This window comes from Artibeus jamaicensis, unplaced genomic scaffold (assembly GCF_021234435.1).
Source record: "Artibeus jamaicensis isolate MK-2021 breed Jamaican fruit bat unplaced genomic scaffold, CSHL_Jam_final contig_851, whole genome shotgun sequence".
Taxonomy (NCBI): Eukaryota; Metazoa; Chordata; class Mammalia; order Chiroptera; family Phyllostomidae; genus Artibeus; species Artibeus jamaicensis.
The window spans coordinates 1,073,479-1,092,440 of record NW_026521986.1 but is presented as its reverse complement, the minus strand read 5'-3'; the positions used below and the strand labels follow the sequence as shown (position 1 = coordinate 1,092,440).

Sequence of the window (18,962 nt, the reverse complement as noted above, 5' to 3'; positions counted from 1 at the left end):
CTGCCCATCATTTATTATGAGGAGTGGCACACTATGAACTGGTAAAAGGAATTTTGGAAGGAACCCCTGAAACTGCCATGGACACCACTTTGGGACTCACTCAGCTCTTCACTGCTAGTTGATTTCGTCAGCTGGCTGAGCCATGACACCAGGGAAGTGGGTTTTACATGGACTGTGTAGAGTCATGTCAGAAGGTTTAGATAAAAGACATCAGTGAACATGGGACTTCAGGATTACTTTGTCGGTAGCCGTCTTCTCTTTACCTCACCCTACAATCAAGCCATGACTTTTATCAGTGGAAGCCCCAAAATTTATATAAATGAGAGGGGTGCACAGTGACCTTGCCTTAAAGCTTAAGTGATCTATAATTTTTCATAAAATTTATAATGGAGGACTACAGGAAGGGCTGATGGACTTTATGGTTGTTGAAGCCTCACATATACCTCGAGATGGCAAATTGTAGATTCAGTGAATCTAGCAAGCAACACATGCAAACTTGACTTTGCACTGGAAGCCTGGTGATACTGCAGGAGAGGAAACAGCAAACTTTGTATTAAAAATAAAATCTGAATACCAAACTATTTTCTTTTTCACCAATGGGTTGAAAGTTGGGTAGTGCAGATATGAAGAGAGACCTGTGATGGTGAGTTAGGATGAATTTCATGTGTGGAGGTGATGCTGCTGAGTGCGAAACCAAAGACCAGAATCTGTGCTCAGTAGAATTTTTGAGAATGTCTCAGGCAAAGCACAGTAGCTTTTTTGTTGTTGTTGTTTTCTCGCCATCAGGTGTAAAGAAGGAACATAGACAACTTGTTTTCTTCTCCAGTGAGCAATGTTGGGTCTCATGGTTCTCTTTTTGGGAGAAGTAAGAAACACACACTTCCTCATTTATACACCTTGTATTTCTATTTGGTTGAAGTTTATAACAGCCTTCTCATCACTAGGGGTGGTAACCATAGCGTGCATGGTTTATCGGCATGGTTAGCAATAGTGAGTGACACTGGCAAGATGTGCAGTTGGTCATAAGATCTGCTGTTTGCATCTTGCCAGTAGGTATCTGTCATTCTTAGCTTGCAGTTCACTGAAGGCATTCTTAATATTATTTGAAAGTTGAGGTTAGGGTGTCTGAGATTTTGGTACCCTTCTCTGTGAATATCAGTGCAGGGCCTTCAGAATTAATTGCTTCTTTGATGCACGGTTACTGTTCACTTAGCCTTATGCAGAGAAGTAGGTCATTCTATTCATTGGGAACTTGCTGTTCTGTAATTATGTGAAGAGCAAATGATTGTAGATGGGCTTTCTGTGTGATTTGAAAGCAGGTAAATTTAGCATCATTAAAGAATAATCTGTAGCTGGAAAAATTCAAGGTTCTTTAAAAAACATGCAGACAATATTTAAAACTTGGTAAGTTTTGTTATTCTTAAATGTATTATGTAAGTTGGATAACAGCTTTGTCTGTTTCTTGGGCTAGGAGAGACATTTATGGTTGAATAAAAAGGAAGAATAAAATAACTGATCTCCATTTATTTATTAATACTCTAGAAATATTATAATTGAAATTTACATATGCTTTGAGCAAAAGACTATGTTCTGACATTTAATTTTTTATTTCAGTGGAACATACATTTCTCTTTTCACTGGTTAAAATAAAAATTGAGTTTCCTACATTATTAGAGATATAAATGATGTTGAAAATTTGATTATTAAAGAGATATTTGTAACCTTTTCAAAATTGAATGTGAGCTAAGTGGAATGAACTATGAAATACATCTTACACAATGCTATATGGAAAATGTATATTTTATAAATTCAGGTAGCCTAACGTCCTTCAGTTAGAATTAACTTAGATAAATGGAGATGGCATCTGCCTTGAACTTGACCAGCTTACCTGTCTTCCTTGCCCCTTCTTTTTGTTTTAATGTACCAAATAAATAAAGTTGGTATGGCAAAGGAGAGGCTTACCTAGGTGGTAGCAGAATTAGACTAGTGTCTTAGCTTGGGTTTTCCTTAAAAGCAGACTCTGAATCTGAATTGGTGTGCAAGAAGTTTTTTTGGGGGGAGGGGGAAATTAAGCCAGGAAGCATGAGGAGGGAATGAGGAAGTGAGAGAAGAGCCAGTGAAGGGGGTGTTCCTGAATGGATTATTGCTGGGGATTCTCTGAGATGCTGCAAGGAACACACTTCCAGGGTGGGGAAAACTGGGAGAATTTACCGGGTATGGTGAGCAGAATAATGCCTCCCCCACCCCACAAAGATGTTCCTGTCTTTATCTACAGGGCCTGTGAAAACATTACCTTACAAAGGGACAACTTTGCAGATTGAATTAAGGACCTAGAGATGAGGGAGATTATCACAAGTGTCCTTATGAAAGAGAAGTAGATGGGTTAGAGTCAGAGAAGAAAAATATGACAAAGCAGAGCTTAAAGAGAGAAAGGATTTGAAGTGCTATGCTTTTGGCTTTAAGTAAAGGGGAAGAGACCATGAGCTAAGGAATGCAGGCAGCCTCTGGAACCTGGAAAAGGCAAGGGAACAGATTGTCCCCAGGGCCTGCAGGAGCAGCCAGTCCTGATGACACCTTGACTTTAGTCTGTGAGATTGATTTTGGACTTCTGACCTCGAGAAATATAAGATAACAAAATTGTCTTGTTTTAAGCCATTAAATTTGCAATAGCTGCAGCTACAGGAAACTAATATAACTGCCAACTTGTGGCTCTCTTGATTTGATGATGGCTTCTAGGGTAGTATTTCCTTGGTGCTTCAGGCCCCACATGTAGGACACCCTCAGGCTTGTATGGGAAGGAAGTGGTCTGCAGGGCACCTCTGCAGTGGGCCAGTGGATTTGGCTGTGCCCGGAAAAAGGACTTGATTAGTGGAAACTGGAAATATCCTCATAAACACTTGAAACTATTGGATTGATTTGAATCAACAATGTAGGTTCCTGAGCCCCTCTGACCATTCTTTTCTGTCTCTTCTGCCTGGCATTTAACTGTTGGAGTTCTTTGGCGTTATGACTTTGGTCTTGTCCAGCCTCACTCTGTGATGGTTAATTTTATGCATCCACTTGACTGGGCCTTGTGCTGCCCACATTAATGGTCAAACATAATTCTGAGTGGGTATAAGAATGTTTCTGGATGAGATTAACATTTGGATGAGGAGACTGACTAAAGCAGGTTGCCCTCCCTAATGTGAGTGGCCCTCATCCAGCAAGTTGAAGGTCTAAATACAGCCAAAAGGCAGACACTCCCGTGAGTAAGGGAAAATTCCTCCTGCCTGACTCATGGGTTTTTATTTCCCATCTTTGAACTTTGAAACATCAGTTGTTCCTGAGTCTTGAACCTGCAGTTTTTGGACTACAACTACCTTCTATCAATATGTGGCAATTCCCAAACATTGGTTTTCAGCTTGAGTTTCTCCATATCCAATTTTTAAAAAATCCTCACCTAAGGATACATTTATTGATTTTGAGAGAGAGAGAGAGAGAAACATTGATCACTTTCCTCTTCTATGTGCCTCAACTGGGGATTGAACCCTCACCCTAGGTATGTGCCCTGACTAGGATCAAACCCATGACCTTCTGGTGTGTGGGATGATGCTCCAACAAACTGAGCCTCCTGGCCAGGGCTCTATATCCAAATTTTTAACTGCCAACAGACATATCCAAATGAATATTGCATTACTATTTTAAATTCCATGCATTCGGAGTAAACCTCATCATTATCTCCCTAGGTATTTGCTCCTGCCTCTGTATTCTATCTTTTTTATAGTGTCTCCATGCACTGCAGTCCCATATACAATATCATCAGTATTGCTCATTCTGAGTTTTAAATTTCTCCCTAGGATTTTTGCCACTTAGGGATATTGTTGCCTAATGGAAAGCAGCCCTGGCACATACAACTGAGTCCAAAAAAATCCTTGAGCTAAGATGGAACTAAAAGACCTAGTTTATTTGTCAACAAAGACACACATATACACAGGGAGGGTAGAAGGTAAGAAAGATGCACATACGGAGAATGGAACCATACAGATACACCAGAGTCTGGGAGAAAGAATAAAAAAGGGAGAAAAAGAGACACACAAACCCTTATCCTACCGTCCACAGGTAGTCAGCCGGCCCCAGCTCACCTCCTGCAGGATCCACATTCCTGCTCTCACCTCTATCGTTTTACTCCTTATAGGAAACCCAGACTATTCCCTAACTCCAAATATCTTGCTTCAGAGTTTGGAGTTCTGCTTTGTGTTCCAGTAAGTAGCTTTTCTGTTCCATCTCTCACTCTCTCTTTACACTGTTTACACTTGGTGTTTACACTGTTGTTTGTTGGCTACTTCCCACAGACCTGGTGGCCTAAGCTTTTGCTCATTCACATTAGGTCCCCATACCTTCTACTGACACAATGCAGTGCAGAATGTCTGGCCACCACAATATATATATTTGTTGAACTGAATGAATGAATTGGAAGCATTCTCTTGCTTAAATTTAACTTTATGCCATGGCTTAGTTGAGACATGTTAACACAATACTCAAATTTCACTTGTCCAACTTTCTCCCCTCCTGTCCCAGATTTCTCAGTTTTGTTTTTCCGTTTCTCTACACCAAATACTGTACTAGACACTTTGCACATATTATTTCTAATCTTCACAACAATCTGTCAGACAGGTTATACCATCTTCATTTCACATATGAGGAAACAGTGTCCGAGAGCCTTGCTAATTTCTCCAAAGTCAACAAATCAGGGGTTGACTTCACTTCTCCGTGGAACAATTCTTAGAATCAGTAATCTTTGGCTTCATGCTTGAGGTTTCTGCACTGTCCTCTTTTGCCCTTCCCACGCCTCTGATCTTATTCTGTTTGATCATTGCTGGCTTTGCCTACATACCAGTTGAAACAGAAGGAGTGATGAGGGAAGTGCAAACTTGAGAGGTCTTGTCAAGGTCTTGACGTGAGAGATGGAAGCTGTGGACTGAAGGAAAAAGAAGAGCCAGAGATTGTTCCACATTTTCAACCTGAGAGCAGGAGAGTGGTGGTGTAATACACACACAAAGGAAGATGGGAAGTCTCCTTCCTGTAGGTCCTTAAATTGGGTAATGGTTGGAGTTCCGGTGACTCTATTTCCTGGTTAACCATGGGCAAGTCTCTTAGTTTCTCCGAGTCTCACTTTCTTCATCTTTTTCCTGAGCATCATCTTACCTGACTCTCATGTTTGTTGTTGCTTTCCTAATCAATTGGTGCAATATAGTTGAACGTGCTTTGTAAGGAAGTAGGGCTGTATGCATGTGTTAGCCGTCATCACTCTCATAGGGGATATGATTACTAAAGTCAAATTGTAAATGGAGACACCAATTTTGGGTAAAGCATATCTATGCCACGGGTCAGCAAACTGCCACCCGTGGTCCAAACCTGGCCTGCTGCCTGTTCTTGTATGGCCTATTAGCAAGGAATGTTGTTTATGTTTTAATGTGGTTGAAAAAAATCAAAAGAAGAAAATTTGAGACAGACAAAAATTACTTGAAATTCGGTGTCGTTGTCCATAAATAAAGTTTGTTGGAACGTGGTCGAACCCACTTATTTGTGTACTGCCTGTGGCCGCCTTCTCACTGCAGCAGCCGAGTTGTGACAGAGATTGTGTGGCCTGAAAAGCCTAAAATATTTTTGGCTCTTTCCAAGAAAAGCATGCCAAGGCCTGGCCTACGCCTTTTCGGAGCCATTTTTGGGTCTGCCAGTCTGCGTCCTGCCTTTCTATCTGTTGAAGTTCCTGGAAAGGAAAGGAAATTTAAGGAAATCTTGAGAAGTTTTTTTAAACGAATTTATTTTGTTTGACAATAAATGTAAAATGAGGATGTATTTGTCTATTTCCTCATTTTTGATGCTTTTAAAAATAAATTTTCACCCATTTTTATAACTTCAAAAGTCAGGTAAGGATAAAAAACCCCACTCCTAACTTCAAACCACCCTTTCCATGCCATGCTAATGCACGTTTTCATTTGGATTGGTGCTTCCTTCTATTCTTGGCACACATATTTCCAAATGGGTGTAATAATGGCCTATGAAATATTTCATAGCTGATGTAGTCCTTTTCAGTTGCCTTTTATAAATGTTACTTAATTACTGCTTTTATTTTTTTCATGGTTATATTGTGATGGAATGGCATGCTTTGTGAGCTACATAGATTTCAGAAGTACTTCCTGTTCTCTTGCCTTTGCTCAAATTTTTCTTCAAATATGAAAGCAGATGCTTCTCTTTGGAGCCAGTGCTGAGCGGCCCAGGCCTCCCCATCGCCACTCCCTGCCTTACTCTGCTCTGGCATTGATTCGAGTGCAGAATTCTCATTGAGCTTAAAACCTGAGAGTGAGGAGTACAGCTCAGGAGAAGATGTCAGATAAAAAATGAACTTGATATTTTAGTCTACAGCCATACCACCCTGAATGCGCCTGATCTTGTCTGAACTTGATATTTTAAAGGTGGTTTCCTCCCTCCTTCCCCAGCGCTCCCTGCAAGGCTTTTAATAACAATAAAAAGTACATTCAGCAAACCAAAATATTCTCTGTTCCTCTAACAAAAATATGAAGTGTATGTTTGTGCTGTCTGTCTGATTTTTTAAAAATAAATGAGAATTAAAAATAAGACTATTTTGTCATTATCTAAATACTGTTTACCCTTTTATTGTGTTTTATGCAATATGTATCAAATTAACTTAATACCATGAAATATGTTATTGAATTAACACAATGAAATATAAGCAAAATGATGGCTATTTAAATTTTATTCTCTTATTTTCCGTAGTGAGAAGCTGGATGGAAAAACTAAAAGACAAGGTAAGAGAAGTATTTTCTGCCTTCAGATTTATATTACAGGGCATGGCTCTGGCAAATACAATATCTTCAGAATAATGGAGCCTTGGTTCATTGTGGTTTTGGTAATCTATGGAAAGATTCAGGTCCCAGCAAGACAGGTGTTCCCTTTAAGTTCCTTCCTGTATAACACTCTTTGGAGCACCATTCATTCTTATGGCAACATCTGATGATTAAGCATACCAAATGTTGCCTTAAGAATGAATGGTGATTCCACGTAACATTGGAAAAGACATAGAAAAGGCCCATCAGTCTATTTATCGGCTCCATGATGCCTTTGTTAGAAAAGTTGAAATGCTGAAGAAGCCCAAGTTTGAATTGGGAAAACTCGTAGAGCTTCATGGTGAAGGCAGCAGTTCTGGAAAACGCTGCTGGGGATGAGACAGGCGCTGAAACTGAATGAGCTGATGCATGTGAGCCCCCAGTTCAGGAATCTGTTTAAAATTCAGACACTTAATGGTGACAAAAAATCCTATTTAGGATTTTAAAAAAGGAGAATAAATGATGCTCCAAAGAGTTAGTGTCAGCATCAGTGTCATATAAGAAGTATGCTCATGTTAATCATATCCTTGACATATCAAAGTGGAATTTCTTCTAGGGAATTTCAGAATTGTAATCCCATTCTATCAGGCATTTCTTGTCCCCATGCAAGGCTCTTTTAAGCCTGATCTTCCTGTATGGGGAAGAAATACCTTGGATTTTGGAAGGCCTTGATTCTTCTGACCCATGGATGAACCTGATTTGAGAATAAAAGTTTGAGATGGAACGGGCACCCTTAAACTGTAGTGGGGGATGGGATCAAACACCTGAACACTCGAGCACTTGCTTTAGACCCAGTTGTATGGAGCCTATCACAGGGCCACTGCTTACTGAGTGATAATGAGCTGACCTGCCTGGAATGGCCGGCTGTAGGAAAATATTTTCCTCTCTTGCTTTAATTCTGCCATGTACTTAGTGATTGACAATATTAACTTTCAGGTTCATATTTTTCATTTTCTTTTGATTTTCAGCAGTGTCCAAGTTTTCATTTTTGGTTACTTTGTAATTTTAGATTGGAATTACTCATGAAAATACTGATGACATTTTTGAACTCCTTGCTGAAGCCTGTGTCAGATTCCATTACTGTAACTCAGCTCAGATTTAACTGGGGGGTTAGTTAAATGAAAATCCTTTCAACTGCCAGACATTGAGTTACTTCAAATTCACCTGTCTTAGGATATACTCCTGTTCATGGTAGTTCATATATTTTTTATTTTTGGGGGGGGGGTCAATCTTCTCCTTATTTTAATGATGAATATTTATAGTATGTTGCTACAGCACAACATTAAAGAATGAAGGAATAGATCTAACTGTGGTTACCATTACAAATTATGTTAAATCTCCTCACCATTATTTTTCTGCTTTTTAGTAAAATTTAGCAAATATAGTTTTGGAGAATGAGACTAATATTTATGTTTATAAATATTAAAAGGAATGTTGAAAAATTTTAAGCCTCCTGAGGTTAGTAGAGTCCATTTTGCTGCCTGTGATACAGGCTCCCACTGTTAAGGGAGGTCTCATCAGACGGGCTGAATAAGACTTGGGGGAAAGAAAGGCTCAAAAGTTTAGAGGTGGGTATATTCACATTGGTAATGCTTCTCGGTATTATTCAGGGAAAAATATGATGCAATGACAAGCAAACAGGCTCTGGCAGTTTAATTTAAGAATCCATATGCCATTGTTTCCATAGAGAATATTCTGAGTTATAAGAATGGACAAAAATAGACTTAAAAACAAGTTTTTTCATGTTTTGAAGTTGAATATTGCAAAATTTATGTCTGTGTGTGTGTATCTCTGGCACTCCATTAAAACAACCTGTGCAGGTTTAGAGGAAGACTATATTTTCTATTCCTGTGTACTTCCATCTTATATGTGCACTTTAGTTTTCTGGCTTCTCTTGAAAATTTCAGCCCTCTATTCATTTTCTTCCAAAGTGTGTTTTCAGCTATATCTTAATTTTTAAAAACTGGAGGGAAAATTGTTGAGACTCCCACCATGCTTGATTTATTTAATGCCTTATGTCTTCATATTTTGACTCTTTTTGGGGGGACTCACTCTAACCTTTCCCATATCTCTCCTCTCCTGTGAGTGAAATATTATACTTGATACATACATTCATGTATATATACATACATATAGTATGTATATCTTCTTTCTTTCTCTCTTCATCTAGCTAGTTATCACCTATAAAAGTCTTGTTAAGTCATTATCTTCAGAAACTATTTGAGAACAAAACTATTTTGTTTTTGATGAAAGTCACAGAATAGCTTAGAAATGAAAACTAAACTACATATTTAATGGCCTTTTCAGCCAACCCAGGACTAAAGTTCTCTGTTTAGCTTCATTTAATCATTCCCAATATTGGTTTTCCTGTTAGTTAGCTGGTGTCTAGACAGGTTTATGTTTTTAAAAGTTCTGAATTATTTCTCTTGTTGTTATTATTTAGTTTTTCTGCATTAGTTGGGAATAAGATCATTTGTGAGTGACAGACAATCTTTAATGACAATGGCTTACCCCAGATAGAAGTTTGTATCTTATTTATGAGTCTGAGGTAGCAGTCAAGGGTTAATGGGGAGCAACACTGCTCAAGAAGGCACTGAGGCTCCTTCTGTTTGATGCTCCACCATCTGTGACTTTCATTTTCAAGGTCACCTCATGGTCCTGATTGATAGTTTCAACTTAGCTAGGTCCATATTATAGCCAGAAGGAAGGAAGAAAAGGGAAAGTTAAGACAAGCCTTCCCTTTTAAAATGGAGGGTAAAGGTACTCTGTCATTCTTAGAGGGGAGGACAGAGTAAAGGCACTCCTCTCCTCTTAAAGAGCATGTTCTGGAAGTAACACATGCCAATAATGTGTCATCTCTTTAGTGAGACTTAATCACACGGTCATACCCTATTGCACAAAGGCAGGACAATGTCATTGTTATTCTTTACCCAGCTCATAAGGGAAGTTCTATTGCTCTAGCAGGAGGGGCAAATGGATATTGATGGACAGCTCCTATTCGATTTCCATCATTAACCTTCATCTTGGTTAATATCCGAGTTAGTGGTGCTTGTTAGGCAAATCCTAACTTGGCTACCTATTGATATATTTTTCAACATGTAAATTGCTCCCCCAAACTGAAGATGTATAAAAATTTTAGTTATGCAGTGAAGACCAGCTCTGTTGTTATCACCAAGATCATCCATTCTATTTCTTTTAGCCTTTAGGAACTTATCCAGAAAATGGAAGCCCCAGACTAGACTTCATAGCAGTGATTCTCATGTGTGGTCTGTATTGGCAGCATCAGCATCAACTGGAAGCTTGTTGGAAATGCAAAATTTCAGGTCCCACTGAGTCAGAAACTCTGGGAATGGAGCCCAACAATCTGTGTTTTAACAAGTCCTGAAGGTGATCCCGAGGCATGCTCACGTTTGAGAACCACTGTTGCAGAGAACTTATAAGAGCACTGTCTAAATTTAGCAGACTTCAGCCAGTACAGCATATCATTTGGTTTTCTTAACAGCTTTCTTGAAGACAGATGTTTCTGAACAAATACATTGTCCTAAGGAAGGACACTGTTCCCCTAAAGGTAAAACAAAACAAACAAAAACCAAACACAAACCAACTATATCTAGTACTGTTTTGGCTTACAATGTATTAAAAAAATTAAGACGGTTTATTTGGAAATAATTTCAAATTTACAGAAAAGTTACAAGAACAAGACTATTACAAAGAATCCTTATACTCTTACTCAGATGTGCTTGTGTTTAACATTTTACCTTGTTTGCTTTATCATTCATTCTCTGGTGCTGTCTGACTCTTTTTCTGAATCATTTGAAGAAAACGTGCATGCATCCTGGCGCTTTTGGGAGCATTCTGGTAGCAAACAGGGTACGGTTATCAGCTTGAGTACAGTTGACATTAATGAAGTACTCGTATGTAATCTGGCATCCATATTTAAGTTTTTTCAACAAACCCAAAATGTTCTTTCTAAAAAAAAGTTTTCTCCTTTAGTAAGAATTTAGTCTAGGGGCATGTCACACGTTTAGTTGCTATGATTCTTTATTTTTCTTTAACCTGAAACATATCTTTCTATAGTCATCTTTTGTCTGTCATGGCACTGACATGTTTTAAGAATATAGTTATAAAGTTTTATAAGCCTTAAGTAGATCAGGAAGAACTTTAGAAAAAGTTGGGGTCCATGCAAAGCTTAGTGATTTGTTGAATAATGACTGAGCTTTGTTTCTCTAGGAAAAACCTCTCAGTATGTGGGTGAACAATGCCATTGTTCTCAAAGTAATGGAAACATTCCTATATTCTGCCCTAACTCCAGACTTTGGCAGGCAGAACCTGCGAGGGAGCCAGCCATGCAGAAGGTGCACTTCTGTAAGGTCTTGTCTGTTCCTTTCATTTACTTCTAAAAATGTTGGGAAAGCATCACAGGCTGCATATTTCAGCACATTTTAGAAAACTTTTGTTCTCTTTCCCTCTCTGTTCTTGGCTTATTCTGAGAAATAGCAGAAATCATGCTACATTAGACATTTGAGAATAGCCAAACAAATGAATAGACTCATAGTTCCCCATTAAAACAATGCCTATCTAAAGTACTCATTCCAGCTTCAGATTTTCAAATGTTTATGTATTTTGTCTGGGTAGGCTTCAAGAAAGGCCTTCTCAGCCAGCAAACCAGCATCATCTTCCCTCATGAAGGGGAACTGGTTAGGACATACTCCTCTTGCCCTTAGGTGTCTTATTGGCCAAGATGCAGGGAGAACCCTTCATGTTATGGCCTTACCTTGAGCTTGGATATGTCCAGAGCTATTTACCCAAGGCCAGAGGTATGTGGAGATCATGTTTCTTTCTTAGGACCGAGGTATCCATAGTAACACCTTGGGGACATGGAGACATCTATGGGCTTGTTACCTCCATGCACTTCTGGAGGTACAAATGTTATTGGCAGTGATCTTTATGCCCTTCTCTGCCACTTCCTTTCTTTGGAGCTGAGGACACTCAGAATTCCCCCCAGCCCTCAACTTTGGTCTTGTCCCCTGGGCAGATTGTCCCTTACATATAAATTAATCCATCTACTCTATATACACAGTTTCTCCTCATCCTTGGCTTTTCTTGTGCTCCAATGTCTAACATCCTTCTTCTCTCCTTTCCAGGTCTCTCTCTTCCCTGTTGTTTCGAGAAGCCCTTACCTTTCATTCACTTACAAGCACATCCCTCTTTCCCTTCTTACTGCAGTGCTGCTCATATTGTGCAGAGCAGACCACCACTGTCAAGGCTCTCCTCTTGCCTCCAAGAAACACGATATTCCAGAAGGCACTTCACCCCACCTCCGCCTCGCCCTGAAGCTTGACTCAGGCCGACACTTCCAATTGATAGCATTTTAATAGTCCTGGCATTGTGCAAAGCTTACTTCATCAATCTTTAATACAAATTATATTTCTGTCATCCAAACCTGATGTTGACAAATGTGCATAATGAAATGGCTGGAGGTGCCATTAGGTCTGGGTGATTTATGGCAATGCTTCTAAGTATTGGAAATATCCCAAAATAGTCATCATGCCTCTCTCTCTTTGCCCTCTCCCCCCACAAAGTAACTTTATTCTAGATGCTGTTTTATTTCATAATGAAGCAGATGGGAGAATTCACAGTGTCTAAAAACCTGCCACCATCCAGCAGAGATGAGGAACCCAGGGCAGTGGTCTGTTGAGTCCTAATGCGAGTTTCCTGTTCTCTGCAGGCTGGCTATATGTCCGGGATGCTGGTGCCTGTTGGGGTGGGGATAGCAGGGGCCTTGTTCATCCTGGGAGCGCTCTACAGCCTTAAGGTGATGAATCGCAGAAGGAGAAATGGCTTCAAAAGGCACAAAAGAAAGGTATGGAATGAACAACAGCAAAACCTCCTCAGTTGCAGAACATTCTTTGCTTTTCTAATTTGCTTATTAAAACACACGAGGCTTAATGATGCGTGAGCGGTCTGGATGCGCCCAGTGGTTTGGGATTAGCTGTGCTAGCTGCTGCCCTGGCTTTGTTCACTCATCATTGTGTCTTTTAAAGGGGGCCTGTTCCTCCTCTTCGTTCTGCAGAAGAAGGAATTTTAATGCTTTTCTGTTTTCTTTCTCCAGCAGAGAGAATTCAACAGCATGCAAGACCGAGTAATGCTCTTAGCTGACAGCTCTGAAGATGAGTTTTGAATTGGACTGGAATTTAATTGGGATAGTCAACCATGTTATTATTTTATTTTTTATTGGGGGGATAAAAACGAACAACATCCTGCCACATCGCTGCTGTCAGGCCATCCGTCTCATCATCTGCTGGGTAGTAGGTTTTTCTTGCACTGAGCGGACAAGGCATGCTGTATACTAAATGTCATATGCAGTGTTTGTTTGAATTCTGTAGTGAATATTCCACAACCACGGGCTACAGCTCATAAATATGCAGCGTATGTGTTGTTCAGTAGGAGTTGCTAGGTTAGGTAGAGTAAATATTTTGTATTTTTCCACAGTGTCTTTTCCTTGGTTTGGATTACCTGCGCTGAGTGTCGCCGTTATTGCTACCAAGGCATGCTTACCTTTGAACTAGAAATCTTAACAAAGAATAACTTGTGATGACCGCACTCTACCTACTTGAAACCATAGGCTTGTGAGCCATGGTACATATCCCATCTGCATCAAAACTAGCAGCAACTTGGAATGAAATCTTTTTTTTGTCAAAAAAATCTTTCGGCTATGAGGATTATATGTAGATTTGTATGTATCTTGCATTATGTGTTTCAGTCTCCCAGTTTTATTATTTTTCTCTCTCTGGCTTATTCTTCTTCTTGGAAAGGAAAAAAAATGCACCCGAGTAATACATTAAATTGACTCTCAGTCTTAATATATGTTTGGTTTCTTAAGCGGTGTGACTGAGTCCAACAGAACTATCAACAGATTCTTACTTGCTTATCACTGAGGTGCGCTTTTTGTGCAGCATCGGACTTTGTCAAGAAGAAATGAGGGAGAAATCAAGAAGAACACGAGGGTCGGGGAGCTTCCAGAGCGCTTGTCTCCACCACTGGGCTCCGTGCTTGCATGGCCCCTGTCCTGAGTGACACGGAGCGCTGCTTTTCTATACCTGTAGTCTTGGCCATAGAATGATTGGCTGCTCTTGGTCCGTATTTGACTTCATTATGAAAGCAGACATTTTCTGGTAGAAGCAGGCTCAGCGGCCAGAGTCCTGGAATACAACAAAGCTTATGAGAAACCAGCCTCTGTCAAGGCATCTCACTTCAGGCCGTGGGGCTCTTTCAGATAATTTTTTATTCCCCTTGCAATGTAATTCCTTGCCCTGTCTTTTGACTCTGGGTATTTGGGACTTTTTGTAAGTCAAGTTTTGGGTTAAGAGTAGACTCATTTCCGTGAATGAATAGAGGTCATTAACAACACTGTCCATAGTGTATTCTAGTACAGAGGACTCGTTCACATTTATTAGAGCCTGTTCTACGACATTCAAGGTAAGTCGCTGCTCCTCTTAGCTACTGTGCGAGGCGGGGCACACACTTTTATTCTCCCATTCCGCTGCAGACAGAACTGAAGGGGAATGCAGTGACTGTGCAGGGTTATATCCAGGAAGAATCAGGACTGGAACCAGTGGGACTCAAAACCATGCACCCCCATCTTCCGTTCAGTCCCTTTCCACATACTTGGGAGGAAGCAGCAACATTATAGAGCCCTTCTTTAAAACCAGGGTTCTAAGGAAACAGGTGCGTGGTCAAGGAGCATTTCATACGAGGATCTGCCTTTGGTAAGTGAGCGAAGCCTTGCTAGTTTCTCACTTACCCACAAAAGTGCTCTTCCTTCTCAGCCCAGCTACTTCTTTTATAGTTACGTACATTTAAGTATCACCTGTAGGGAACTAATAGGTAAATCGGTCCAGAAACCTCTCTTGAATGACAGCTGGCTTACCAGAATGATTTCACCAAATAATTTAAATTCTTTTCATTAAAAGATGTAAGCAAATGTATGAAATTGATCAAGAGAAATGAAAGGCTCTGTGCAGTCAAGTGGAAATGAGAAGTTGACACAAAAGCTCAAGGTCAGGTTTAAAAATAGAACCCAGAACCATGACACACTAGATAATTTGTAATTTCATGAATAGCGACATCCTCATACTGCATAAAGTGTGTTTTCCTTTTCTAAAAGCAGCCCTTTGCTGTACTAAATTTAGGAGAAGGCAAGCATGATGTGACATCATTGTCATTTATTCTTGACAAGCTGTGTATAGGGGACACGGTATAGGCCACTTCGTTTAGCAGCACATTGGTGATGTTAATGCCCCAGACTACTCTTACTCTGCAGTCTTAACTACATCATGCCTAGGCTGAACCTCGAACTATAGTATAATAAAGTCACAAATAATATATTTAAATTTTTCCAGAGGGCTATGCATTTTGGCCTAAGTGAAAATGTCTCTGTAGTCCTTTTGGGGGCAGGTGACAGTTTAAAGAAAAAGAGTTTACTTAGATCACAGATTTCTGTGTATACCTTTTTAAGCATCTGGATTGAATGGAAGATTTTGTGGATGGTTCAACTGGCTTGTTTATTCTGGCCGTTTTCTTTGCCACCGGTGGCTGTGGAGCAGTGATTCTCATCAGAGGGTTCAGTTTATTTAACAGCATCAGAAAAGACTGTCCTGTCTTTAACAAGACCTGAGACCAGGCTGCTGCCGCCAGAGGAGCTGCTGGGCAGCGTTGTCCAGATTAAAGGTAGTAAATCAGGCACTCATTTTAGATTTACCTAAAATAAATGATTCATAGGCTCATATTTGCACACTAAAAATGAAGAGTCAGCTCTTTATGCTAACAACTAAGCTCAAAACATTTAACAGAGAAACAAACAGAGCTGTTTGGAAAAGGGGGGTGACAGCTGCAGCTTCCCCTGTGGCCTGGATGTGCTCCGTCAGTACCGCAAGGGACTGTGACGTCCTCACGGGGTGGGCAGTGTTTCCCAAACTCGGACGGATCACCAGCGACACTTGTTAAACACCCAGATCCCAAGGCCCTGCCCCAGACCCACGGAATCAGACTCTCCGGGAGAGAAGCTGGGGACGTCTCCGCTGGGCAGGTTCGGGTGCACAGCTAGTGGAACATCTATCCAGGGAACAACTTCTGTATTCAAGAGAGAAGAGAGAGCAGGCTCCTGGGGGAAAGACACTAGTTGGCTATCCAAGGAATTACATCCATCATAGTGGAGAAAGGAAAAAGGATGGAAGCTTCTAGAAAAAGAGTAGAACCCTGGAACGGAGAGAAAAAGCTTCCTCCTATGCCCTTGATGCCTTTTTTCTCCAATTAGAAGACAGTACCCTTCTTTTAAACCTCTGAAGTTTTTCCTCTCTCATAAACTGTTTCTTTCAGTAGCTGCTAGCCTAATTTATATTCACTATTTGGAGTTAATTAGTATCCCAGGGAAACATTCCCTTAGCAGTGTGTTAGCCTTGGCTTCCACTCAGGAGCTCCCCCAGAGGCAGTCTTCCAGAAACATTTTCTTAAAGTACCCATATCTCTTACATTGCCAACAAAGTTGAGGGGAAATTTTGAAGCCACAGTTTCAGAACATATTTCAAGTAGTTTTAGCATGGTAATTCAAAGCTGGATATTTCACTTTTTAAAGCTAGGACTTAAAAGTCAAACATTATAGAACTAACGGAAAATAATATAGAGCAATGTATTCTGAATGCCTGCTGCTTCTCTCCGTGTGCCTTCTTCATGTGGAAGTGTTACGGGGCGGGGGGTGATATTGGCCCACCCAGGGATGCCAAACACTGTTACAGAACAACAGGGCCTCCCCACCAAGGACAGTATACTAATACTGTCCGGACCACCTACTGGGGCCGTCTGTCCACTGCCAGAGGAAGGACATCTCTCAATGCCAGAGATTTGTGAAAAGGAAAGGATAGGTTTATTTAAAGCTATACTGACTTAAAGTAGTGACCTAACGTCTTCATTAAAATATCAAAGTCCTTTAGGATATCCACAAATGCACACAATGCTCCCTTCTCCCCCTGCCCTAATTCGGGGTACTGTAAGTCAGGAAAAGAGCACATGTCCATGTTTCCCGGCTGCTGGCACTATTAGTTGTGTTCCATCCAGGCAGGATGTCTAATTACTCCAAAGCCATGTGGCATCTTCTCATGGCCTACTGGCAAAGAGTTCTTTCATCCTTTCTCCAGGCAAAAATCCCTCCTGCTTCCCAGGCCACGCAGCCAAAGGGCACACCCCAAATCGTGTGGTCCTCTTCTACCAGAGCTTCAGGGGTCTGCACTCTGGTCAAAACCACATGGTTCTTTCCTCCACCGGAGCTGCAGAGAGAGTAGGGTCGCCACTCTGGCAAAGCTGAGTGGCGATTCTTTGCTAAAGCTGCATGGTGTTTCAACCATTAGCTGCGGGGGTCCCCACTTTGTCCAAAACCATGTGGCTCTCGCTCTGCACTGCCACAGCTGTGTGCTTGCCTCTCCTTAAATGGCTGCAGTGTTTGGGTTTAAATTCCTGCGCCAGTCCTTCGTTGCAGCCCCATTTCTGACTCCTACAATCGGCTACACTTGCCAGCATTCCTGTATTATTCCCAGCTTACTGGGCTGCCATCGTGAGTCTGGGCAGGTGTGGCCGATGTCCCGGAGCCAATCTTCTCCAAGCTCCCAGGCAGGGTGCAGGCGCTGTAACTCAGGGGACCTGCCCCCAGTTACATCTTGGGTGGAAGTCACTTTCATCCCTCTGGCTCAGAGCATAGCCTAAGCTATTTAACATATCTATGAAACCAGTTAAAGGTTATAGATATGTTAAGTGACCAACCATGTCAGAGGTTGGCTGCAAAGCTGAGGCTGTACAAAACAGCTCTCAATGGCCCTGCTCCATTTGTCCCTCCCCCAACTCACACCTGTGTGGGGGAAGGGGTGAGGACATCTTAATATTTCCTGGACACCTTGAGTTCTGGACCCCATTCCAAGTCCCTTTTTGGGGCCCCTCTCTTGGCTGCACTTCTGTTACAGAAGTGCAAATGAAACCCCCATTCGGAATCACATCCACAGACGGGGGGAGAAGCATCAAGTCGTCCACAAGCACTGGGATTTCTGTGGATACTCTAGACAGTGTTCCTACCAGCTGCCAAAAAACACCAGCTTTTGGAAGCAAGCTATACAGAATAAGGCAAAAGGAGCTTTACAGTTATTTGTATGGAGAATAATACAATAATTAATACAAGCAACTGCAAACTTACTTCTGTCCTCCCTTGTGTAACTTGGCACAAGGTTTAATCATGTTGTCTTTTGGCTAGATAAGCTTAGTTATATCTACAGGAAAATCTGAAAGAGGCGGGAGGACCACTGAAGAAAAAGAATCTGTCTTTTTTAGGGTATGTGAAAGTGTAGTTACAAGAAAGAAATACGAGTAGAAGATGGGAAAAAATAGTCATATTACAAGGCAGATGTGAAAATGGCACCAAGTGTTAGAAAGTGTTAGAGGAGGCCAAAGTCCTGAATGGAACAATGTGTGGGAAAATGATAAAGAAAACAAGAGAGGAATGCAAATGGGGGAGGGCCATGAAGCTCTGCAATCTCTTTGTGTCCAGCCTCTTTGTCAGAGAAAGTTACCTACAAGAGGCAGAATGCACAGGGTGGGAGGGGATTGAAGTCCAAGAAAGATGAGGAGGTGAAAGGAGCCTGGGTGCTTCCAATGAACTTCAGCTCAGAGTTCAGATGACAACATGCATTTTTAGGAGTAGCAAATAATTTGAAAACCAAATAATAGTGCATTTGTATATTTAACACCCCCTCCCAGTGAAACACATATGTCCTTTTTAGGAGGAAGCTATTAAACTGTTAAGCTCGGGATGGACTGAGGAGAGACATCTAATTATTTGCTTTTATAATTACCAGCTTTGGCTGCCCACGTAGCTGGGGATGTAATTCTGTGGCTTAAGTTCTACATGCAGAAAAAACAATCAGCAATTATTTCATAAGCTGCTGTTTGTTAAAAATGCATTGGGATTATCCTATTTTGGGAATACATACAGCTCACTGTAGGAGACCATTCTGCGTGGCGTGGGCCCAGCCCCCA

General features: G+C 41.0%; 1 protein-coding gene across 2 annotated transcripts in view; it reads left to right on the top strand.

The window, feature by feature from the left end:
* The window catches only part of ARMH4 (armadillo like helical domain containing 4), a 100,489-nt gene extending 86,708 nt beyond the window's left edge, over positions 1 to 13,781 (top strand). The window contains exons 5-7 of one of the 2 annotated variants that reach the window (XM_053673213.1): positions 6,778 to 6,809; positions 12,616 to 12,750; positions 13,000 to 13,781. In XM_053673213.1, coding sequence (XP_053529188.1) covers positions 6,778 to 6,809; positions 12,616 to 12,750; positions 13,000 to 13,068 — 236 coding nt within the window. In that variant the 3' untranslated portion in view covers positions 13,069 to 13,781. The remainder of the gene's footprint in view (positions 1 to 6,777; positions 6,810 to 12,615; positions 12,751 to 12,999) is intronic. The other variant, XM_037139747.2, reaches the window with a different exon arrangement.
* The last annotated feature ends 5,181 nt before the right edge of the window (positions 13,782 to 18,962 follow it).